We start from the raw sequence: 27,812 nt of genomic DNA on the forward strand, positions 1-27,812 counted from the left end.
GTCAAAAACTATCATTAATGAAAAAACCAGCTTTGATATAATATATCGCATAAAAATGAAGTATAAAAATTTATAATGCTATTTCATATAATGTCTTGCGTTTAAAACGTAGTATATATTTTGCGTATATTTATCGTAATCGTTTACCAGATATCCTCAAAAATTAGGGTAACATTATTTCTCATAAACTAAATAAAATTTTTACTAGTAGATAACTGTATCTTTTAATGAAAGGAAATTTCCTTCATAATTTCGACTTAACACAAATTAGAAATTACACACGCACACACACATAAAGTGTAATTATTCAATTATTCAATTCAATATTAATATCTACATTCCAAAGTCATACAATCGTCAATTAATCTACATCGTACATTTAATGAGATCACGATATTTGAATATTCATTGATTGATATTATATATATATATATATATATATATGTATATATACGCTATATGTGTTTATATCATCATCTTTCTCTAAAGGTTGTTTGTCCAAAGTCAATAACAATAATGAAGTAATGAAAATTCAATCGCTGAAAATTCAATCGACATAAAAAAATGTTTGGCATATGTGTGTTTAATTCTCTAATTTAATATAAATAATTTACATTATATATATATGTATATAGTGTGGTGTCTAGCATTTGCTAATTAAGAGAAAGTTTGGCATTTGAATAATGACTGATTAAGCATAGAGGCATTTTATCACGATTGCGCGCGATATTCATGATATTCGTTATTAATAATAATTTTCAAAAATATTAGCAACATTTTATGCATATCTTATACATTTATCTTATCACACAAGCAATGCACATATTCAACGTAAATATCCAAAATTTGGGGTTTATGTGTATAAAAAATACAAATTATAGAAATCTATATATAAAGTCTTTTATAAAGTATATATATATTACATGATAGAATTATCTATGTTTTCTTTTGATTCGAGTTTCGTAAAATCACAAGATATTCATTAGAATATCGCGCACGATCAACTTTATAATGTATATATATGATGTAGATATTTTTCTCGAACGCGATTAATAATTTTTTAGACTAATATGTAATATATTATATATTATATCGCGCACATGTTACATCCTAATCGAAAATCGATCTCGAAAATATACAGAGAATCAATAACAGACTATCGAAGAAATGAGTCGTTATATCATGCATTATCATACATTATAACGTGCATTTTATATCGCATGAGAGAAATACGTCTCTCTTATATACAGGATGTCTCATTTTACTTTGAACAGTTAAATATCTCGAAATAACGAGATTTTAGAAAAAAATGTATCCGGTAAAAGTTGTAAGGTTTCGAGGAGGATAATATTGTGACCTAGAATTATCCTTGGATGGCGTTTTTCAAGGTCATTTAAAGGTCAACCTAATTTTTTTATATAAATCGATTCCTCGCAATATTCGGCACAAAAAATTATGAGGATGACCAAAAAAATGAATAAAATATCTCGTAAAATATTCATTTTTCTATATGATTTTACTTCAATACTTTTATGCATAAAATAATGAGAGAAATCAATTGAGGTAAAGAAAATACAGTTTTTTAAGAAAAAGTATATAATTTGAAACTAACAGTTATATATTTTTTTCTTAAAAACATCTATTGATGATCTCGATAGTCTCCCTCGAAACCCTACAACTTTTGCCTGATACAATGTTTTTCTAAAACCTTGTCGATATATATTTGACTGTTTAAAATAAAATAAGATATCCCGTATAACTTTGATAATAATAATTATATTATATATATATATATATATATATAGAAATACGTATATTTACAATAAACGTGTTCCACAAAAATCTTCCATCCATAAATACGCGTATACGCATCCACCCAGTATCATCAATTTTTACAAACTTTACACACAGCATAATATTATATGTATATATAAAGTTTATATTTATCGAAAAATCTCAAAGCACATGTGTCAACGCGCATATATAGAATACGCTTATTCTAAAAGAGCTGATCAAATTCAAAACACGCGCGCTCTCTCTGGAAGACAAAAGAGGGAACTAACTTCTCTATAAGATATAATTTTTTCATTTCTTTTCAATATCGTGCAGAATAATATTCAATATTTTGTTTATTCACAATATTTCGTTCTAAAAAAACACTCAAGAAGGCAAGAGACTCGCCACTTGAGACGCTTTATTTGAATCAGTAAACATTTACACATATTTCTTTTTATATTATGAATTCGCTCTCTGTGTATCGGATGAAATACAGATTACGAAAAAATTATGCAGTGCTGTAGCATCGATCTATAAAGATTCGAGGAACTGATAAATTAAATTTATCCACCGAATTAATCCAAATTTATTAAAAAGTAATTAATTAAATCCACGACTAAAGCTCGCGAATGATAAGGAACAATGCTCTAATTGGAAATTACATATATGTATTTACATCTGTCACAGCTGTCACGTTCAACGTTTATTCTCTCTCTCTCTCTCTCACATACAAATTATTTATCGCAACGACACATACAATATTCTTAGGTTTGTTCTTTTTATTTTGTTTCACTCTAACCTTATTGCACTAGTTCATCAGTGCAGCTAAAAAGAACAAACCTCTTGATACAATAGTTTTGATCGTCGATTATTCAGTAACGAAGGAAACAAGATTCGGAGCAGCAAGCGAGCGCAAATTTGAAATCCGTACAAATCGGGATATATGATAATATATATATTCGTATATCGGACAGGATTTGTATATCACACACTCTAAAAAGATCTGACGATTTCCAACGAGAGGTTGCAAAATTGTTTACAAAACTGATTCCTAATTATATAATCCACGTATGAAGTAAATAATAGACTTGAGAAGTATATTGCACGGAATAAGCTATTCTATAAAAATATTACGCTAACCAATTATCACTAATTAAGTACCGACAATATTATATACTTACAACTAATATTTGATTCAAAGTCATACGTTATTTAAATTGAGAATAAAGATTAACTTCGCAGAAGGAAATATAGAGATTTGGAAAAAGAGAGGGAACTTTTTTCTGGACGTTAATTTTTTTTTTCCTTTTTTTTAGAGGGTTGCTTGACCCGGACTGATCAGGTCCGTAGTTTCGACACGAGCTTGGCGTAGCCAATCCCTTAGGTTTCTGGTCCTTTCCATCAAATTCGAAGCGTTTCTCTCGACTGTACCAACACTCGTGGTAAAACCGCTATTAGGGCCGTATTGAGCGATAATATTCTGAGTGGTAGTGGGAGGTTGCGCAGCGGTTAATTGAGATAAAATGTTGGATTGTATGTTGGGCGTACCAAAGGCACCTAAAAAAATATAGACGCATTAACGATTTTTCTTACAAACAGAAACAAATAACCAAATTATAAAAAATGTTTCTTTTATAGCACATATACCAGTATATGTATACACTTAAGAAAAATTAATTTCCGTCAAAAAATATACATAAACAAATAATATTGTATGTTATTAATCCGAACATTTCATATATAAGATTAAATTACTTTGGAAATTGAATTATGTCTTATATCCGGCTCACAATAATATTTAAATTTTTGTGCATATATCTCTTTTTTTTTTACCTTGCATGCTGTTAGGCTGCACGGTAAGATGATGATACCGCAACCATCGCAAATAAGAATACATAAGAGCTGGTGTTGGGGGTATATTGCTACTATCCTGACGTTTGTTCAAGACATCCCAAATCTCTCGTATTTCTGAGTTCAAATTTTCTAAACTTGCGATGATTTCAGTAGATTCTTGATAATGATCTGGCTTATCTAGATTTCCAACAACAGACTATATACAATATAAAGCATATTTATGCTGTCATTCATGTAGCAGTTATACATCACATTGGATATAATGTTTTATCTAAAACTTTATATATATATTGGATATAATTTTTTCTAATTTATTAAATAAACTACACGACTTCTTTGTTTCTTCATGAAACTATAACTGATGTAATCTATGAAACAAATACCAAACAAAAATAATTACATAAGAAAAGAAATTTATATTTTTATTATATTTTGGGTTAAATGTTTATCTTGACACTATCAGGTCCAAAATATTTCCGGTTGATATATATGTTTTATCAAAATAATCTTGAATAATCTTCAACAAACTATAGCCAGTTCTCATTGTTTATTAAAAAGTTATTAAAAAATAAAAATCAATGCATGATGTGAGATTTAATCATGGAGATTGATAATAAAACAATATTAGATTATGTCGCTGTTCGACACGCGTAGAAAAATTTTTATTATGTTATCTAAAGAGTTACCCAGTAAGCAAGAAATCATTAATACAATGTTGTTACAATAATGATATTTTACAACATGTAACGTTTTTAAATATATAATTTTTAATAAATATGATAATGAAAAAATTAATAACAAGTAATATAAAAAATAATTAAATTTGAATAATTAAACACGAATGTACCAGCAAAAGTATCCATTATGTGTTATCGATAAATTCAACAATCAGCGCCATCTTATAACAAAAATGGTAAAAGTACATCGGCTCGGAATAATCTTATATTTTGATCCAAGACGATCAAAATAATAATAATGATGTTTCTTAAATAAAAATTTTGACAATAAGTCTTGCATCATTTAAATGGAGAAGGGACGGAGTCTTTCTTTTTGCATCTCCACCCGAGACTAATCTAATATGACCTAATTTTTTATATTTTCCAATTTAATCAAAGTTGAGAAGAAGAAGAAATTTATTCTTTTTCGCATATATTTACTTTTAATTTTTAATAAATACTTAATGTTCAGGTCTGGTAGTTATAAGATAATCAGAAACACTGAAATATCTAAATTTTTATTTATCGCAATAACTTTTTAATAACCAATAAACCACGGCTAAAGCCGATTTGATGATTGCTCAGAATCATGACTTCAACAACACATATATTCGCAAGTTTGTACTTGATTGTATAAAGATAAATATTATCATTATTTTTAACAAATAGTTAAATTGACAAGCAAGTTGCGACAATTAAGAATTATAAAAATTTATTTAAATACAAAATGATAGATTAAATAAAATATGTTTTCTATTATTATTATTATTAATATTAAAAATTTGTCTTATTCTTGTTTATGTTATCTGAAATTTGTAATATTTTAATAAATAATTTAATTATTAAATTTTATCTGCAACATACCTATAAAAGTGTCAGTTCCCAAATCAGTCGAGCTGAAACCGCTGCTGGCACTCGACATATCGCTCAGTGTTAATTCATCATTTTTTGTGGAAGACACGTCGTTTTCATTTCGCTTGTCGTTTGCCACTCGTTCCAAAGATTGTTCCAAGTGTCTTAAATGGATGACCTTCTCACCTAGAAGGCTTCTGGTACGATGCAAACTCACCTCCATATCAGAGAGCTCGCGTTCTTCCTGCGAATAAGTATTCAAGACCTTTTTACTTTTAATTAATAATACTATCATTAAGAACATCTTTTTTCAGAATAATATAAAAAAATTGTTTTAAATATAATTATTAAAATTATTTATTAAAGATCAATAAATTAATTATTAAAATTATTAAATAATAGTATCTTTTATATTATTTAAATAATATTGAATAAATAATATGAACGATTTTCAACATATTTGAACAATTATAGAATTTTCACATACTTATAGTAAAATTATGGAAATATAATAAAGAATTTAGAAGAATTTTTGGTTTATTTACACTAATTTGCAATATTAAAAATATATAATTAGTTTTTAAATTGTAATTTATATATTTCTAGTTTGTGTATTGTAAACTTCTTTTTATATGACTTGTTCATAAAAAAATTAATTGATCATGTTTATTTAAAATTTATATTATTTTAATCAAATGATTCTTTTTCTTCTACATAATTATTTCTTCTTCTCAAGTTCAGCATCATATAACATACTTTAAATTAACACATTATATTTTACAAACTAAAAAACACATATATAAAAATTAAAGAATAGAAAATAGTTCTTTTAAAAAATTTTTTAGAATTACACAAAATGTATCGGATAATCTTGAATTTATACAATCTTTTATATACATTAATAATAATCAAATTACTTTAAACATTACACTTAAGAGTTCAATATTACGATGTATAATAAAACCATCCATCAGATGCAGTAAATAAATAAATTAGCTATGGAATTTTAAAAATTACTACGCTATCTAACGCGTTAATAAGAATATTTAAACTACAAATATCACAATCATAATCATAATCATTTTATGATTGAGATTATTGATTATTTGATTCTTATAGGAGAACGTATGCTAAATCATTCGTTAAATCGTACCTCTACTGTATTTCTTAAAAATATATGGGACGTACAATCAGAGACAAAAGGTATTAACGCTATTTACGCTGTACATACATTTTATAGAAAATCGCTACAGTTTAAGCGCTAACTTTCAGCTGTTTCTAGCGTCGACACCACCGAATGCTCGGTTAAACCAAAATAATCACAATAGTTTTTTAATAATAATTGCAAAACAAGCAAGTAAATCGTTTTGAAACTTTGCAAAAACATTTTTACATGTTGAAGAACACGATATAAATCAAATTTTTATCATTGGTTTTTTCATAGTTTGAGAATAATTTATTATTTTTCTCTCAAACGTTCACATAAAATCCAATGATAAAATCGCAAAATTCAATAATTAATAAACTATTAAACGATGTACGATGATCCAATGATAAAATCGCAAAATTCAATAATTAATAAACTATTAAACAAGTAAAAAAATTTTTGGGTGGAGTTCCGAATAGGTGAACCCTCCGATTTTTTTGAAACTACACTATTTTTGAACGCTGATTACGAATATGATAATGAAAATTTGCGACAAGGTCATTTTCAAGGTCAAAACTCAAAAAAACTGAAAAAATATAACTTTTTAGATATTATTTCGATAAATATTGATGTAAGAAAAAAATGTTTCAAATAAAAGTTGTAGTTCTTGTAAAAATACATCATTTATGTTCTATACATTTTTTGCGTGAAACTGAAAGTTTTCGAGAAAATCGATGTTAAAGACTAAAAATGGCGGGTGAAGTTCCGAAAAGTGCTCACCTCTGATTTTTTTGAAACTCAGTATTCTTACGTATTTTGATGCACTGATTACGAATATCATAGTGAAAAATTGGCGCATCTCTCATTTTCATAGTGAAAATCATGAAAAACCCATAAAAATTTTAGATCTTACAGAGAAAAACATTTTATGTCCTATTAATTTTTACCGTACGAGTGATAGTTTTCAACAAAAACGATGGAATCTAAATCTTATATCTGTTCTCCCATCTAAGCATGTACTTTGCAGTACATATACGATTCCACATGGGTTTGCAACTTTCCACGCAGAGCGAGGTTCCACGCAAACCTATTTGTCTAGTTTTTCGGTAGTGGAGCCCCCCGCAGGGGGGCGGAACCCACTGTTTCCACGCATACACTTTTCCACGCGAAGTATTAAAAAATATTAAAAATATAAAAAAATTATAAAAAAATATAAAAATTATAAAAAGAAAAAAATGGAGTCAGTTCTTCGTCACGTCCTTGTCGTTGACTCCGGGTTCGGCTGAGAACGAAGAATATATTGATGTTTGAGAAGGTTTTTCTTATCTAATTTTTTTCGAAAACTATCAGTTTTACGCAAAAAATTTATAGAACATAAATGATGTATTTTTATAAGAACTGCAACTTTTATTTGAAACATTTTTTTGTTACATCAATATTTATTGAAATGTCTAAAAAGTTATATTTTTTCAGTTTTTTTGAGTTTTGACCTTGAAAATGACCTTATCGCAAATTTTCATTATCATATTCGTAATCAGCGTTCAAAAATACAAAAAATAGTGTAGTTTCAAAAAAATCGGAGGGTTCACCTATTCGGAACTTTATCCGTAATTAATAATAATGGATACCTGCACCAATTGTTCCAGAGTGGCTCTCGCGCTCCGTTGTTTCCAAGCTCTTTGCCTACCCTGAAAGGCACTTCTCTGTTGTCTCAGCGCTTCGCGAGCCCTCCTCACCGAGTCCCTCTCCACATGAATCCGATGTCGGAAGAACTCCAGCTCCGAAGAGGCGTTCGCCGGTGCTGTAAGAGAAAGCGCAGAGTTGCCTTCAATTTGAGACAAGGTCTCATGTCTCCATAAGTCTTAAGCATCATATGTTCAAAGCCTAATGTCAAACTGATGAGACAGGAAATGATGACAGGATATTTGTGAACAGCGTGCGAAAGCAAAACTAATGGTGCACTTACGCGAGCAAGTCGAAAGATATAAGCCGGATTAACCAAAGTAAAATGTATATAATCCTATGAAACAGAAAAGAAAAAATATATATACATAAAACATATACATATATATATATATATATATATATATAAAATTGTAGATATATTTTATAATAATATAGTAATAATAGATACAAATAATAAAATATATACTACAGTTCAATCTAGGGAGATTAAATATTACTAATATGGGGCTGATTCTTGTGATCAAGTTACGTATACATTTAGAAAATATGAGATTAATAATAAAGTGCCAAAAAAATAAGACATTTACATGGATAGTCAAATTAATGCAACTAGAAATAAATGAACTACATATATATGTATACCATTTATACAATTATTTCGTTAAAATCATTTTAACAAAAACAAAAAGAGAGCAAGAGAGGAAGAGAGAAGAGATACAAATATAAAAAAGCTGGAATAATATTGATTAAAAAAGAGAGAATTTAAATACAATAAAAATATACTTATTTACAATTGTCAACAAATATATATATATATATATATATATATATATATATATATATATAACTAGGCAACTCTCTTTAGTTATTAATACAATTTTTTTAAATATTGTAAAATACGATATAAAACGTTAATCATATATTTTTCTAAAATTAAAAATACAATATTATTTTACAATCTATTATAAACAACACAGCTTGAAAGATAGAGTTAATTAACTTGCATCAACACTGTATTCTTTAAAAAAATAATGTGCAATATTTTCTACGAAACATTACAAAAAAGATTGTTTAGTTTACAAGTAAAATTGACAACTTTTTCTACATCAGAGTGCAGCGTTATTAATCCTACGATGACAAATTTATCATAACAAAATCTTGTTATTCAAGTTTTAATATTTATTAAAAAAAGAAGAAAAGAAAAAAGGAGACATTTCGAATATACTCTGCACATTGGAAAGAATAAATTGTCGTTTCTCGCTCCCCGACAAAGTTATATATCACCATATAAAAGAAAGAGCGAGAAACGCTGTTTTTCAATCTGTGAGCTGACCCCGATCTGTGACCTGGTTTAAATCTTTAGGGATTTTGCGAGCAGAATTTATTGTATTGCCTCGAAAATATATAGGCCAAGTAACGATGCGCGGGATAGATTTAAGACAATCACCTTTATCTTGGAAAGGATATCGCACTGTATAGGCCGTTTCGTTGCTCGGCAGCTGGTCACCGAGATCTTCCAGTTTCTTTAGCTGTTTCCTAATATTCTCCACAGGGTTCTCCACGTTGTTGTTGCCACTGCCACCGCTCGAGCGACCCGCGCCCGAAGCGACCTTCTTACTAAAACTCTTCTTCTTCTTCATCATCATGTTAGTGTTAGTCTCGCTGGCGGTGGTGGTGTCGTCAGACTCAAATTTTGCCGCGCTCTTCGAGTCAGCGATGGCGGCTGCGTGTTTGGAAAACCCCGCAGCCGCCTTATTCTGACTCCTCGAATTGTCCGGATTGTTTTGTTGATCTTGATCGATTTGTTCGCTTGTACTCTGCTCCTCCTGTGATTTCGCGTTTGTCACTGGGCTCGAGCTCGCGTTCTTCAGCGGAGTACTGCGAGCACGATTTAAGGCCTATAGCCAGACATTAGGGCAAATCGCATGAACATGACGAAGCACCTTCACAGTCCGTTTGATCAGGATACAGGATGCGCCGCGTGAGAGGCGCTCCGGCAAATTAAAACTGATGAATATAGACTGCGAAGGTACTAGTGAAGATGATATCGAAAATGAATGTGCAACATTAATGTTTCAATATGGAAACTAGCGAGAATGCATTTATTTATTTAGTTAACGTTTGTTTTATTCTCAAGCAATCCGTTGATGAGTGACATTTATAATTTTATTTTGTGTGATTTTCATGTAATATTCGGCATCCTGTGCCTAAGCTATCACATTGAGAAAAATAAGCAATTAAATTTATTATTCAAGTATTTTTTTCATCTTATTTAATCCTGTATATGAAAGCATTGAAAAATCGATGGAAAGGAAAGGATCGAACAAAATGTTTTAAGATTATTTTTTTCATTCACAAATTTGGCAAAGCAATGAAAGTTCGACAAAACATACCATTAACCTTTTCTTATATCGTACTGGTATTTACTAAATTTTTTTTTTTTTAGGCATAGTTTTTTTCTTTATATTTAGATGGACAACTAAAAAAAATATTATCAAATTTTATTGAATATTATATTGAGATAATATTTATTTATATTTTTATGTACGGAAAAAACATTAGCTATCATAGCTAAAATTTAGGTATGAAAACTAAATTTCATGTGTAATATAGAGTTAGCTAAAATTTAACTATGGTAGCTAATTTTTCTTTCCGTGTGTGATACAAAATATATTTTTGTTAAATTTTTGAGAGAATTTATAAATATGACATAAATATAGATGTTTTACTGCAGACTAAGAGAGAATTTTTGTAAAAAATGAAACTTTTTTTTACAATCGTTTTAATTTTATCGTTACAGGTACGATTGAACAAACCGGTATTGTAAATCGTACCAAATATTACAATATACTTTTTTTTATTTTTAATTTACGTATAAAACAATGATAAATTTATGTTAATGTTTAGCGTATATCATTGACATAGAACCATAGTTTTAAATGAATAAAAATGTTTTGTCATTTCTTTGATAGTTTTATTACAATTTTAATATTTACCTTAGAGGATTCAATTTAGCATACTTTCCTCTATCCTTGTAACTAAATCTTAATAAATGAAATCTTAATAAATTAAATCTTAATAAATTAAAATTCTATTAAAATAAACTCTATCTGAAATTAACTGAAAAATGTAGTTTTGCTAATCCTTTAGCTCCATAAAGTTTATTTTGCAAAAAGTCCTCTTTTTTAATTATTTACAACTAGGAAATTATTGATGCCTCGACATTTTCACTGAAAAAAATAGTCTCCAAAAATGCTCTCAAGAATTTGCCATTAATAAATGCGATGATCCTGGATGCAATTACTCTGTATATAAAGAGGTCAATTTTTCAACAGAATCGATTTAGAAAAATCAATGTAAGAAAAAATAACTGTTCCATTTACAATGTTTCCAAGTTTGGCGTAAATCTACCACACATTTGTCACAATAAATTTTTAAAAAATTGAAAAAATATTTTGTTACTTTTGTTAATAATTTCTAAAAAAATCGTAACACAATTCTTTATGTAGTTTAAATAAATGCTAATGCCGACAATAATCAAATTTTAACAAATACTCGGGGTAAATTTATCCTAAAGAATTTGAATATCATTTTTTGAGTGCATTTTGACATTAGCTATTTGTGACTTTAACGATTCCATATAGAGAGAGTCAAATTCTGAGAGAGATGCATCGCTATAATATATCAATTAATACTCTACAATTGTTATATAAAGAATTTTTTTCTATAATAAATACTTTTCCGAGATATTTAAAGGTGTTGACATTTTTTCCCCATCTTTTATAATTGTAATATTATACATATTATACATATATAACATTATAAATAACTATATATAATGTTATTTATTAATCTATTAAGTATAAAATAAACTTTTTGTATAAATTTTAATATTTTATATATATGTATTTATAATGAAATAAATTATGTAAATTTATACGAAATATTAATTTCTCGCTAATTACCATAAAAACATCAAGTAATTACATTAAGAAGGAAAAAATATCAATGAGATATAATATGAAATGGCATGCTTGTGCTGTACGCAAGGCGTGCTAATATTAAGAATTACAGAAATTGATTATTACATTATGACCTATTATTGTTAATTATGAACAAAGTTGATAGAAAATGTCAATAGAAATTTTTTTTGTTATTATACGTCGATGGACTGAAAAGTAATACACACGCTCATTTATTTCATAAACGAAAAGAGGTATTTAAAACAAAAAAACAAAAAATAGAATATAAAATTATAATGCATTATATTGGGAAAAATATATTCAATTAAATTACTGACTATGTCGAAAAATAAGTATGTAGATTTGTAATCAATAAATTATACTTTTATTCTACTTTTTGTTTTTTCAAATACCTCTTTTCTTTCTTGAGATAAGCGAGCATTACTTTTCAGCTTACTTATCAAATGTAAGCTCGCAGAAATAGACCAGTACGGGGATTCTGTAACTCTTAACGACGATATTGCTATCGTTAACGTGTCATTGCGCATATTTATTTTAACATGTCAAAATATATGCGCAACGACACGTTAACGATAGCGACATCGTCGTTAAGAGTTACAGAATCCCCGTACAGGAAACCGAGAAATAGAAAATAACTTAAATTTAAATTTTATCGAGTCAGTAAATTTTTTTTCTTAATGTGTTACCATTAATTATTTTAATAAATGAATCTCAATTCCTGATTCATCGACTTAGACCCGATATTTTTTTCACTTACGTTTCTTTAGGTGAGATCAGAGGGAATTTATTAAAATAAATTAATCTCGAAATAAAATATATTTTAATTACTTGATATCACATCAAAATAAAAAATTATGCTCTGTGCACAACAAATAAATTTCAATGGAAAATTAAACTGCCATTCGCGTTTGGATCTTACTAGGCCGTTGAAAAAACTTGTATTTCAAATTAAAAGTCTCTCTTACTAAAAAATAATTATTATCTAAATTTTACCTACTTATTCAAAATGTATACATATATCTACGAAACGAAAAGACTCTGATATATAAATTTAAAAATTTAGGTAAATATCATTCAGAATTTTTGACTTTATAACTTTCGATTATCTATTAATTCTTTTGTTCAATCACAAATATATACATATATGTATCATAATGTTAAAATTTTTTTCTACAGTTTCGCAAGTCTATTTCAGCCGTGCAAATATTGTTGGACGTATGACATTATAAGTGTCGCGATTCTCTCTTGTTGCTTATGCAAATAAAACTCACTTTTGTTCCAATGACTCGGTCCTGTCCGTCTTCGTCCTAGTGGATGTCGATCTTTCGGTTTCCGAGGCCGTGGTATATCCCTCCTTTCTCCTGCTCCTTCTTTCGACCGCGAGGCGAACATCGTTCTTCAATTTCATGTACTTTTCTTTGAGCGCCGTGTACTTGTCCTGCAGTAGCCGCTTCTCGCAGCGCATCTTTTCAAAGTCGATGCTATCCTGAAGCACTCGGTCGGTCTGTTTCCTCGCCTCCTTCTCTGTGTCTCGCGCAAAATCCGCGCGAATTTCTTCCAATCGCTCTTTGTACATTTTACGACCGAGAGCCTCCTATAATACCACAATCATGTTTGCTGTTATCTAAATAAAATTATATAGATGATCATCTAGATAAAATTTTGACATTATCTTATCTTTATATAGATAATAAAAATATGTATTATCTATATCTGCATTTAAGATGAGAAAAAGTGTTATCTTACTAAATTATCTAGACGAATGTTCAGATAATTTGGTTTAGAGTCAAAGCACATAAAAATACTTAAGTAGTAGAACTTAAGCAATAAAAAATTTCTAAATCAAAGTATATGAATATATTTTTATATCCCTTTTAATAATTAACATTTTTTTTATAACTGTGTGTTTACATAAGCGGTTTTAAAAATAATATTATCTGGAAGTTATCTAGATGAATCGCCATATAATTTTATCTTTTATCTAAATATATTTAAAACAAAATCATCTTTATCTTATCTAAGATAAATTTACATATTTTCACCTTATTTTTATCCAGCTAATTTTAAAATCATCTAAGAACAACACTGACCACAATAAATAAATTATCCTCAAATTCACTAATTTATAACAAAAACTTTTTTTTCATTATTTTAAATCAAGGTGTTTCTTGTAAATTTTTGAATGCTAAAAACGATGCCGCAAACCAATTTTCATCAGTATGTCCAATTTCCGAAATAATTGAGATTTAATATGCAAAAAATTGCTTTTTTTTGCGATATTTGAGATTTTTTGTGAAAAAACGTTAACGTTATCTGGAAATTTTGATCAGCTATCATGAATTAATTATTCATACCCTATAAAATGCATTTTTTTTATTTTGATATCTTATTTTTTAGTTATGTTAGGAAAGATTTAAATACAGAGTTTTGCTGAGATAACAAATATTTCACCCATGATGATGAAATCATATAATTATACACATAATTTGTAGTTTAGAGATATCGATACACAGTGTAACTTATCGTAATAGATTTTACTGTATATTTATTTTTATATGTATATGTATATATGATGTCTCATTTTAATTGCCTACCTTGAATTTTTCGAAAAAATGTTTCAGACAAAAGTTGTATAATCTAAAGGATGACAAATAATTATAAAATCAATTTTGGAAAAAATATTTTTTTTTTCAAAAAACTTGTTTCTCAAAAGCATCTCCATATAAGTAGTTCCCAACTTTAATATTTCATAACATGGCTAAAAAGTAAGATTGTAATTTTTAAAAATGCATTTTATAGGGGATGAATTATGATATCTAATTAGGCTTTCTAGATAATGTTAACCTTTTTTGCAAAAAAAAATTTTAAATATTGCAAAAATAACCATTTTTACATATTAAACTTTAATTATTTCGGAAATTTGACGTGCTAATGAAATTTGATTTGTGGCATCGTTTTCAGCACCCAAAAATCTATAAGAACCACTTTGTCCGGTTTAAAATAATTTTTGGGTGTAAACTAGTGTTGTTTTTCTATTTTTATTTTCTAAAGATATCTTAAATTTTAAATATTAAAACCATAAAATAAATAAATTTTATTATTTACATATTTCAAAGACTACGTTTTATATTTGGAATATTGGCTATTGCACATAGAATTGTAATAATAAAACTTAAAAATAAAGGAAAGATTGAAACATCACATTTATTTAGTCTTTCTCTTTATAATGTAAAAATCGTTATTCAATATATAATTATTTTCTCTGAACTATACTTTAACATATGTATTTAGGAATTAAAGGCTAAAAATTTTTTTATAAGATACTGAGAATTTATAAAGATTGTTTCTTATTAAAATCTTCATAATAAATCTTTCTAAAAATGTTACAATGGTCTTTGTAATAAATTAAATCTGCATTTTTTAAATATGTTATTAAATTACTCACATCCATTCTAAAATCACGAAGGATCTCAGCCAAGCACTGCTCGTGATCTTCAGTAAATTTAGTAATTTTCTCTCGTTGCTGCATTCTTAATTCGTTACGTAAATCTTCAAGTTCTTTATCCAGTTCTTTCTTCAGAACTTCGATACTTTCCGTCTGCTGCTTTCTCAGCTCAAACTCGTTCAGCTTTGCGAGTTTTTCCTCTCCCAGATCGCGCTCGTGCTCGTTCTCCAGCTTGCCCATCTCCTGATTCCTTAGTTCCAAAAGCTCTCTTTTCCTTTCATCAAGCTCTGTTTTCAAGTTGGTCAATATCTCTTGTCTCTCTTTCTCATAACAGACCTCCAACTCCGTACGGACTTTCTTCAAGTTCTCTATCCTAGCTTGATCCATTTCAGTAATCAATACTTGAATTTCCTGCTCTTCCTATAAAAAAATTTTAATAGGTATTGATGAGATAAAATCTATTTAAAAGTCTCATTTCAAATTAACAAGAGAGATACCATATCATTTTTTGGATTTTTAAATAAAAATGTAGCGAAAAAGTATAAGTTCTTAAGAAATTAACAATGGAAACTTGGAACTGATATTAAATTACAATAATTATATTTCTGAGAAATATTAGTTTATCTATGATAAAATTCTTTTTCTCATAATTTATATTATCATATGTCTTAAGAATTTACGACGTAATTAAAATAGTCTAGATACCTTTTCAGCCATTTCCTTCTTCATCTCTTCTAATCTTTGATCAAAAAATTGCTGCATTAGAAGCTCCTGCTGCGCGAAATTTTCTTCAAGTTCCTTCTTCTTTTCCTGCAATTTAACTTCAAGCTCGAGCTTGAAAGTTTCGATTTCTTTATCGTATTCTCTGTTCATCTTCATTTTTATATCATCAATTCTTCGAGAATATTCTACTTTAGGTCTAACAAATCTCTCCTTCTGTGCATAATTTTGACCGACTCTCGACACATCGGACGATTCATCGTCTTCGAGTTGCCAATTTGACAAGCGATTTGTCACGTGTTTTGCCCTTTCAATGATCGATCTTGTTCTGCGCATCTCATCGGAATCGCTGCTTCTTGCGGTGCTGCAATCTGTCTCGCTTTTCGACACCAAGTCGATATTCTTCACCTTTTCGCTTAATTTATTGGACAAATAATCAAGGCTAATGTCCCTCTCTAAACTGTTCCTCGTCATTTGATTACGATGCTCGTTCTCCGAAACGTTCTGCACGAGGAATCTCTTACCGACCATTCTTGTATTCTTCGACATGGACTCGATCTTCTCAACAGGCAGACGTTGCTTGTCGATCTCGGATTCCATCTTATCCCAATCTTTCTCATCAGAATTGTTGTCGTTCCTTTTGTCGTCCTCGTTGTAGCTTTGCGAAGTTGGTTTGCGCGGTGATAAAATGGAACCAGTAACCTTATTGCTGACTACAGCCGATATCCGCGGATTCTTATCTTCAGACTCGGATTCCCAGTCGTCCTCGGATTCTGAATACGTGAAATTGAAGTTGATCTCCTTCTCCAAATCGAACCGCACGCTTTTACGTTCCTCGTCCAGTGGTCGATCGTCTATCGATAATCGAGTAAAGGTCAAAATCATCAATAATTATTAATAAATTGTATTAATATTAACTAAAGATTTAAAGCGTGGTCTATAGAGGGCGAACATAGTCTATAGAGCCGAAGGTCCCGGGTTCGATCCCCGGTACGACCAAAAATTACATTCGCTCGTTCTCCTCTCGGAAGGCAATGGCAAATCACCGAGAGTGTACACCTTGCCATGAACACTTCTCTAAAGAAATGTAAACAAAAACATCATTGGCCGTTCGGAACCGGCGTTTAAACTGTAGGTCCCATATACATGTGTAGAATCTACATGCCCAAACACAAGTATATGAAAAAGAGAAGTCACCACGCTCGGACACGAGCTAAAGGACTCAGATGATGAAAGATTTAAAATATTATTTAACATTTTTATTCTATATGCATAAATTGTTATTTAACCATCCCATTTAATAGAGAATAAATACTTGTGTTTGCGATATTTTAATGAAAACCTATTCTGAAATTATTTTCTGGAATATACACTAGTCTTACCATCGTCCAATTGTTTCTCTCTCAGAATGGATTTGGGCCTGTCTTCAGCAGCATTATTAATTTCGTCGGAGATCATCAATGTCTGGAAATCCTCTAACTTGCCGCCATCCTGGCTAGGCGTGTTATCTCTGCTCCTATTACTTTTCAGAAACATCGAACCGCCACCGCTGAGAGTTAACTCTTTTTGTTGGCCCAACTGGCTTGGATGTTTCTCTTTGTCGAATTTCTCTGGCCTTTCCGGCCTGGCTAATGTGCTAGCGCTAAGTTTATCGATATCGATTATATTTTCTTCGGAACTAAACTTGCTGGACAGCTGTTCCCAATCTTTCTCATGCCACGGACTCAGCGATTCGGACCTCTTCAGTACTTCTTTCAAGTCAAGCTCCTTCTTTGCGGGTGCTGTTGTTGTGGTTGCTGTGCTTGTTGCGACTGTATCTGTTGTCTCCAGCAATTTTGGACATTCGTAAAATTTTGGATCTTGAAATTTCAAGTTTGTGTAATCCCTGGCGGCTCGATCGCTCGATAAGGACGTTATATTCTCAGATTTTGAGTCACTTTCTCTTCTTGATTGGAATCTATCGAAGGACGAGGGACGATTTCTTTTTTGCGAGCCGTCAAGTCTTTCGATTTTCCGTAGAGGTGCCAGTTTCATGGGAATTTTCGTGCCCGCCATACCAGGTTTCGGATAGTTAATTTCTTTAGTAGTCTCCTTCAAGGTAGTAGTCTCCTTCAGAGTTTCTTTCGGCAAAGTTGCGTCTTCATGAGACTCAAGATCTTTTGCTGTAGTCTTTGAATCTTCTTCTACAGCATTAAAAATGTTTTATTTTTATTGTTATTATTTTAATATTTCTTGTTATATTTAATAGAATTTTTTACAGATTATTTATATAGATGCTATTAAATGTATTAAAACAAAATGAATACGTATAAAAGCAAATAACGAAAAATATAATGGTATAATATTTATGCACTGTAAAGTTTATACAAGATTTTGTGTACATAAAAATAAATAAGAAATAAATCAATAACTGAATTAGTAATTTTGATTTTTAGTCAGATTCCTAGTAATTAAAAATTGATTACTAACCGCGAATAAAATTATAATAAATATTACAAATTGATAAAAATTACAAATTAACTGAAATTACAAAATACAAAATTACAATAAAAATTATAATAAAGCTACACAGACTTTTGCATAATTCAATGCAATCTTTCATGTTCAGTTAGACTTCGAACTATAAATCAGAGTAAAAAATGTTTACATTTAAATTTATGTTGCTGTTTATGTTTAATGTTGATATTTTCGAGATAAGAGATATATAAACTTTAAAAAAGTATTGAAGTTTACAAAAGTGAAATATTAAATACGCGAACATTACTGTGTTTGAATGCTACCCTTATAACTTTTTATGCCGAATATTACGAGGAATCAATTTAATTAAAGAAAATAGGGTGGTCCGTTTAAGAAAACTGTGTTGACCTCTAAATAACTATGAAAAACGCCATCCAGAAGCAATTCAAAGTCACGATATTATGTCTCCCTCAAAACCCTACAATTTTTATATTATAACATGTTTCCCAAAAATTTTTATTTTTAAGATAATCGACTGTATCACTTAAAATAAAACACTCTGTACATAAAATATATATGACATGTAACAATAAAGTCTTGAGAAAAATTTGATTTTCGTCAAAGTGTAACATTGTAAACCATTATACGTCCCACCGCTATGTAACCTGAACCCTTTTCTATTTACATGCGATGGTCAAACATTGTCAATCGTTTCAGTTATTGTATTAACAAGTTGGTTCGTGTAAACATGTGTTTGAGTTTCGTGTTTCGAGAAAAATGAACGCGCTTCAGGCGTCCGTTATTTAATCGTAATCTGTAATTGGTCAATTTTTAATCTTTTGACCTCGATACTATTTGGAATGAAAAATGGCAAATACTTTTTTAATTTACTTTCTCGAGAACTTTCTTGCTATAGTATTTTGATTCGCGAATTTTGAAACATCCTGTATACAGGATGGGTCATTTTAATATACACTTTTTTTTCCTATGTCTTTTACAAAAAAATGTTTCGCATAAAAGTTGTTCGATCTTAAGGGGGACACAAAATAACAATATTAATTTGTTTACAGATGGCGCCAGTTTCGAGAAATTTATCAATCATCACATTTTTGAAAACCAATTATTTTTTTAATAAAAATTGTAAGTCTCGTCGAGACAAATCATATGTATTAATTAAGCGTTTTTTTTCATAAATTAAATAATTTTAGAATTTTGGAATATTATTAGTGTTCCACAAATATGTTGAGAAGTACTTATATTATTGCATAATAGTATTAAATCACTTTAATGAGATCAAAATAATGGATTATCCACTGCGAGAGATAATAGATATGATCAAAGTGGTGGGGTTGTGTGGAAATAATTTCAGAGCTGCTGGAAAGAAAATATGCTCGTGTATCTAGGAAAATGTTGTATAAGAAAACCTCATTATAAATTACAATTTCCATGAGTTACAAAGTACAAAATTGTGTAACTCATGGGACAATAAAAAAATTTTAATATATACATACATATAGTTGAATTTTGTCTCGACAAAACAACTGAAAAAAATCTATTTCTACTTAAAAAAAGTGATAATTAATGAATTTCTTGAAAATAAATTGATATCATAGTTTTGTATCTCTCTTAAAGTTAAACAACTTTTGTGCAAAATATTTTTTTGTAAAAGGTATAGAAAAAAAGATATTTAAGAGATAAGATATTAAAGTGATCCCCATCTAATTCTTTCATGAATATAGTTTTCAAAATATTTAAAAGCTATATTTTTAGTTTTGGTTTCCATGTAAGTATAAAAAAATTCAAAAATGAAGATTGTAATAATCAAGAAGATAATTATTATTTTTTGCTGCAGAGCGCATTGACTTTTAATAAAAATTTTACAGATCGAAATTGAAGAGATAATCCTATTCGTCTCAGCAACGAAACGTTGTTCACTTACGTAAACAAGTTAAACGCGCGTCACAAACTGATCTTTATGATTATTGCAAAAAATAAGGAGCGACCGCAAGCATTCGAAGTCATTGCTTCAAGGTCTTGAAATTGTTACTCGTTTACGTAACGTCTATGAATTGCATATATTCCAGTCCAGTTAAAACGAATACTGAAGGACTGCTTATAGACGAGCCAATTCTATCAATTTAGAAAATAAATATAAATAACGTAATTAAAATTATCACAGATGTGAAAACAGTAATATACATATACATTTATGACAATTTTTGCACTGTTTAATTCTTTTAATGTGTAATTGTATATATGTATATATATATATATATACATATATATATAATATTGCTGTTTTATATATCGCTCATAACGTACATGTTTTTTATCTATTGTTCTTCATCTCGTCTTCGATTTTATTTTACTTTAAGGGCTTATAGGGAAGATTTGAAGCGAGGATAAGGATCAAAACACAAATTTTTTTATCAGTTGACGAATCTACTGAAGATGATCCAAAGAAGGACCGAAATGCTCAAATCAGATAAAGAAAATTTTAAGACAAATTTGCACCTAAATTCTTATTTTGCACCTGACACTTATTAGCCCGTTTCCTACCTGAATTTTTGTATTAATATATAATATTATTTATGTACATTTAATTAATTTAATTTAATTATTTTTTTCTTAATTTGTAAATTAATATATGTATAATATTAATTTAATTGTATTCTATTGCACACATATTTTTAACTAGAATTTCAAAAGGCAAATTAACGATTAGGTGATGTGCAAAAATTAATGTAACATTATCATAAATTAAAAAGCAAAAGTAATAATAATCTTAAATATAACTATTTTTATTGTTTTTCCAGCTTACACTTAAATTGAGAAAGAAAAATTACATGCAAATATTTTCTTTTTAATACATCGGAATTGATTTTTGCGAAATAATATAAGAATAAGACAATTTATGTATTTCTTGAAGTTATTGTAATCAGCATATACACATTTTAGACAAACATATAAGCAAATGCTTCATAACTTAAATTTTATATGAAAGTATTCTTATAACATTTTCCTCTTCATTAGGCATATCTATAATATAATTCACATAATGTGTTAGATTGTAATAAATAAATTTCTAACTTATATTTTTATTTTTATCCCAAATAAATGGACATATCATTTTAATTAAACTTTATTATTTGTCACAATTTATATCTTTTAATTTGCCGAAGATATTACGAAGATTTTATTGTAAAATATATTTATCAATATATTTTTGTTAATTTTCTCTCTGTAATAATAATATTTACATATAGATAATTATTTGAGAATAATTATATACAATATAATAGGTACATATAACAAGAAAAATATATATATATTTATAAATTTTAATATATAAACAAAAGAATATATTATTTATATGTATATAAAAATAAAAACTAAAAACACTGAATATTTATTAAATGAGAAAAGCACTTGCGGCAACATCATAAAGTTGAGAGACACTGCATTAAATTCTCGCTAACAGCCGCAGCGTGATATTCATGGCCGATATTTTGCGGAAGAATCTAAAAATATGGCCACGCTTTTCGTAATTTTGACGCAAAGCCAGAGGCGCATTTTGCCAAGTTGCACCATTTTACTGATTACTGTGAAGCATTTGGACTATATCGCACTAACAATGCCGAGAGTTAGACGTCAAATATATAATATGCGATTAACACAAACTAAATTAAATTACTTAGCCTTCCGGAAAAATTGAAATAGTCATTACTCATTATTCGACGAAAGTAGTGTGTTCGCGGAAAATATCATTATATTACATTAATTGCAATAATGTCAAGGTATCAAAATCGAATCGATTCAACAAACGGATGAAAAAAAAAACAATAATTAAGTCGATTAAGCGATTGAAAAAATGTGTTTTTAATGAAAAAACCTTTTCATATAAAAAGTTCTTGCAATTATTTATGATGTATCTTTTATATAATTTACAATAAATTATTCTATATAAATGTATATAAATGTAAATATAGATAAGTTATTTATAGTTTGTTTATTAATTCATAAGTTAATTTATAATATAAAAATGATTGTCAGTAAAATATAGTATGTACATGTATATATATCCCTTTAGAATATACTATTTAATTTCAAATAAAACGCAATATTCTTATGAAAACATGAAAAGAGAACAATTTACTTTGATTCATTAATAAATATGTTAGGTTTGAATATGATAAATATCGTATTAGTATCGTATTATCGTATTATATCTAGTATTATTTTATTCACTTCTAGAATTTAATACAGTGTACTATAATCTTATATAATATATGTACTGTAATGATTATCTCATTTATACATATATATATATATATATATATATATATATATGTATATATGTATATGTATATATAATAGAAACAGCTGTATATCTCCTAAACTTGAAGTCGTACAAAATATGTTTCTGAAAAGATTTATAGAGTTTTGAGAAGGAAAATGTTGATAATTTTGAATTTTAACTCACAATAAGATCATTTTTTCAAAATCATGCAAAGATTAATTTAGTTTTTTTTTTAAACGAACTTTTATTGTTCTTATCTTTTTAGTCTGTAGAGAGTGTTCTGGATAATTAGTCTAATTTTTTATTTATTATATATATACATATAGATACAATAAATCGATTTCTCGCAATATTTAGTGTTCAAAATTACAAAGGGATGATCAAAAAATTAAATAGTTTACCAAATGTTTTATACTTTAATATATTTTTATGTAAATTATAAAATATCTTATAATTATAAAATATTCATTTCTCGATTATCTTACCTCAACACTTTTATTCACAAAATAATAAGAAGAAGTAATTGATAAAGGAAAACGCATAATTGTTTTTAAGAAAAAAATATATGTAGTTGTTTATTGCAAATTATATATATTTTCTTTTAATAAATATGTGTTTTCTCTACACCATTTGATTTCTTTCGACATTTTGCGTATAACAATATTGAAGATGATTCAAAGATTATATAAAAAAAAAAATATATTTTACGAGATATTTTATAGTATATATAAAATTAAAGTATACAATATTTCATAAACTATTCAATTTTTGGCCAGCCTATCTTTATAACTTTTTATGTCAAATATTGTGAGAAAGCAATTTATATAAAAAAATGAAGATAATTCCATTTAAAAAAAACTAGGTTAATCTTCACATAGTCTTAATAAATAATCTGAAAATTCAAGCACATATATCATTTTTTTTCCCTCCTTAAAATACTTTTTCTAAAACATATTTTTGTACAATGTTAAGGTTAGGAGATATACAGCTGTTTAAAATAGGACATCCTCTATAGACTAAAAAGATAAGAACAATAAAAATTCGTTTAAATAAGAAAAATATTTATTAAATAAAAGCAAAATTTAAAAAAAATTGTTATATACATATACTATTTAAAAAATAAAAATATATTAAAAATGTCATTAAAGTAATATTTCAAAAATAAATAATACAAAAGTACTCCTTTATATTTCCAACATCATGCTATCACATTTGTACATTGAAATGTCATAATTTAAAATAGACGGAACTGTAAATGTAAAATTACATATAAAAAAATATAAAGAAGATAAACATATTAAAATATAGCCGTGTCATAATCCCACTCGAATAAGATGATGATCGTAAAACAAACATGAAGTATTAAGACGCGTACCAAAACTCATTTGCCTCTTGTTGCCGGTTCTAGCCTGCTCCACAAGTCCTCTGTAAACTGCATCAAGAGGGTGTTCCCAGGTAGTGGTGCCCGTGGATGCCTCGTAATAATACCAAGCACCACTGGCCTCGTGAAAACATGGGGACCAACCTTTGGGAAGGGCCGCCATGAGACCCTCGCGGGCCAAGTCCAGAAGATGCGGTTCCGCATCGGGATTAATTCCCAGACGTTTTGCATAATCCAGCAGTTCTGCAATTCCGTCGTTGCTGATTAATCAATTAGTACATCACTAAGTACAACACCAGTTTTGTCGTCGGTTAAACAATCGATATTTCTGCGATATACTATTTGATAAAGTTCCAATACAAAAATTTTATTTAATTAATTGATTATGCGCTCTCTACTCTTTTGTCTTTCATAGAAGATAATTTCTGTATTAATAAACAATGCACGAAAATAATACTTCATCTCTTCATTTTCATAATGCAAAACACTTTTAAGGAACAAATAAATATATATGTACATATGTACATATATACATATATACATATATATAATTATTTTATAAAATAAATCTTCTTACTTTATAAAATAAAATCTTTACATATTTTATAGCAATATAGGAATCATTTTAAGCGCTTTATTGGACGAAAAGGAGATAGAAAGTTTTCGATGAGTTCAGGATAATGTTTATTTACTTATTTATAGAATGTAGTATTATCCACACAGTACGCAGCAAATTTATTAATAATTCCCTTGTAAACTTAAATGACTAGAAAGTGATTAGCCTTGCTTTTTTATTATATCGAGCTCATATAAATTATACAATTCATTGATCACAGGTTAAAAGTATAAGTAAAACACGAAGTCTCTTTTGCTCCTTTCATGAAAAATGCTGTGAGAACAAAATGCGCTTATGGCTACTTAACATGTTTGTTATTAAAATAAAACTATTGATACAATCTGAAATTGTATCTATATGTATTAATTTTTTTACAGAATAGAAGAATTACAGAATACACTTCTTCATGATTAAATTTAATTATTAATTTTACGTATCTACTAATTATTAGTATACTTTAACTTAGAAAATTCATATAAATGTATAAAAATATATAACAAAATATAAACATTTTATTGGTCATTTAAATATAATTTTTCTTAATTACCAAAATTTCCTGATATAAACACGATTATACTAACCTGCTTGTTACGCACACGTAAATTTTCTCTTACTGCGACAGATTAATTTTTTAATATTACAAGTATAAACGTAAAGAAAATAATTTTGATAATTTTATATCACATCTTTATGTGAAAATTTTATATTACTTTTAGCGTAAAAAATTATATCTTTGGTAAAATAATATTCGATTTATAGTAATATTTAAATAATAAACAGATTAAATTAAAATAAATTTTTTGTCATATTAATTCATTAAACGCAAAAAATATATATTAATAATATTATATTAATTTTTAAAATTCTGTTAAATTACAAACATCTGATTTTATAAGAATATATATAAATGCATTTATATTTATATAGGTATATATATTCTTAGACTCTCTACAAAAAATATACAATAAATTATGTATGTACACAAAAGAGTAAATACACAAAATATATTTAATAATTAAGAAGTAATTGCTTTGTGTTTTTACCATTTTCTTAATTATTTAGTTGATAGTATAAGTATAAAGAATGTATAATATAATACTGATATGTTTTGATATACATATAGCAGACAAAAATAATTGGCATTTAAAAAATTCGAAAATAAGACCAATAAGAAGATTATATAAAATTTTCACAAAGTCTCCCATTTTTGCACGCAAATGACATATATTCAACTTCTTTTTATAATGTAAATCGCCATCTATTGAATAGGAATAGCGTCTATAGTGTTATCTAATCCAAAATATTCTTTCAAATATTCTTAATTAAGATTAAGGTCAAAAGCTCCGAAAGAGGGATAAAACCGACCGCTGGTGACTTTGACTCAAACGCCGGAGATCGTGGAATATCATAAATGCAAGATCTCTGCTTGCTGCAAGGCAAGTTTTGCGAAAGAGCGCCCCCGCAAGTGTAAAGGACCCCGATAAAAAATTCCATCAACCCCGACGAATGGACAGGTGTGATGTGATGGCTGCCGTATGGGGATAAGAGACCGGAGAGCCACCATCTGCCCTCGCTTCGCCGGTTAAAGTGTTGGTGTTCTCTTTTTTACCTCGTCGATCTGGCCCGAATTCTTCAGCTACTTTAGCAAGGAAGTCGAGAAAAATCGCGCACCGTTCTAATAAATTCCGTAAGCGGTCTGAAAAATTTCGACCGGTGTGAGACCAAAATGAGTTCATTCGACTCTGGAGCGGGACACTAGGGAGAAACACACAGACCAAGTGCTACGACAAAACTTTCGCCGCACTGCGAATTATTGATTTTCCTGAGCGCGCGCGGCTGGGGAACGAGCTCGGTATTCCCGCCTGATGCGATGTAAATAAACAAGGAAACTCTTGCTCTGCCAGATCTCTTTTTTGTGCTCCTACTTCTTTTCAGGCTGATTTTGAGGAGCGAGAGTGTCTCTGTAAGACACGAGGGTATTTACTTTGTTTTTTTACGTGACTATGAGTTCTTTTACCGTTTATTGAGCCATTCTGAAAATTTGCATTGACCGATATAATGCGTGTCATTGTATGAATGTAATATTTAGAAATAGAAAAATTTAATTTTCGATTTAAATGAAATAAAGAACACAAAAAATTGGAGCAAATATGTGTATACTTTATGCTCTAGAATGGAATTATCATATTTTCAAAATGTTTAGCGTACTGTAGTAAAAAAGCTTTGTTGTCTAATTTAAATCGAAGTGCTAATTAATTTCGTTGCACAGTCAAGTAGTTTGTCGATGATACCAAATCAGGTCCGATTCGTTAGTCGAGAGCACGATATATATATATATATTTCAATAGAAAAAACGGACAGAATATTCGCGCATATTTGATAAAATCCACGTAGAATTATCATATTCGAAGGACACAAAACGTTACCGGGAAGAAACGGCGAGACATCGATCAGTTCAACAATGAACGTTCCGTTCCTAGGGTAAACGTCGCTTCGCTAATCGGCGAGTTCGACTCGACCTAGATTAGCACCTGGATGCGACGATTATCGGGTCATCGGGAAGCCAAAAGAAGGGAATATACACAAATTCCGCAATTCTGACAATCTGTCACGTACCTTCGTTCGTCGGATGGGACGACTCGTCAAAAACCTCCCTGCACACGATCGTAGCGGCGCTGTCTTGAGAAATGCTCATGCTAATGCGACACCCCGACACCCCATGAACGTAATGTTCGCATTATACGCGATTATACGCGCACGACACACGAAGAAAAGAGGTTGACTGGCCAATTCATTTTTTTATAACGCGGCGATACGTGCGCGCCTTTCGCACTGCGCGATACTCGCTTGTCTCTCGGCGGTCAATGTTGAATTCAACT

The 27,812-nt window shown here is 28.9% G+C and overlaps 1 protein-coding gene across 2 annotated transcripts; it reads right to left on the reverse strand.

Annotated features, from left to right (window-relative positions):
* Positions 1 to 3: 3 nt before the first annotated feature.
* On the reverse strand, positions 4 to 27,812 carry Cep164 (centrosomal protein 164). Of its 2 annotated transcripts, XM_083055156.1 has the most exons (11): positions 27,550 to 27,668; positions 24,312 to 24,560; positions 17,562 to 18,362; positions 16,165 to 17,033; positions 15,460 to 15,879; positions 13,286 to 13,608; positions 9,479 to 9,909; positions 7,974 to 8,146; positions 5,211 to 5,442; positions 3,610 to 3,807; positions 4 to 3,333 (listed from the first exon to the last, which is right to left on the reverse strand). In XM_083055156.1, exons 1-11 carry the CDS (start codon positions 27,626 to 27,628, stop codon positions 3,089 to 3,091), a joined length of 4,020 nt encoding a protein of 1,339 aa, XP_082911282.1. In that variant the 5' UTR covers positions 27,629 to 27,668; the 3' UTR covers positions 4 to 3,088. The 2 variants fall into 2 exon arrangements, with proteins under 2 accessions (XP_082911282.1, XP_082911275.1); XM_083055149.1 differs by lacking the exon at positions 4 to 3,333 and having other exon boundaries at positions 3,694 to 3,826; positions 27,550 to 27,812.

This window comes from Prenolepis imparis, unplaced genomic scaffold (assembly GCF_030444845.1).
Source record: "Prenolepis imparis isolate NDT839.2.m4 unplaced genomic scaffold, iyPreImpa1.0 SCAF_2, whole genome shotgun sequence".
Classification (NCBI taxonomy): Eukaryota; Metazoa; Arthropoda; class Insecta; order Hymenoptera; family Formicidae; genus Prenolepis; species Prenolepis imparis.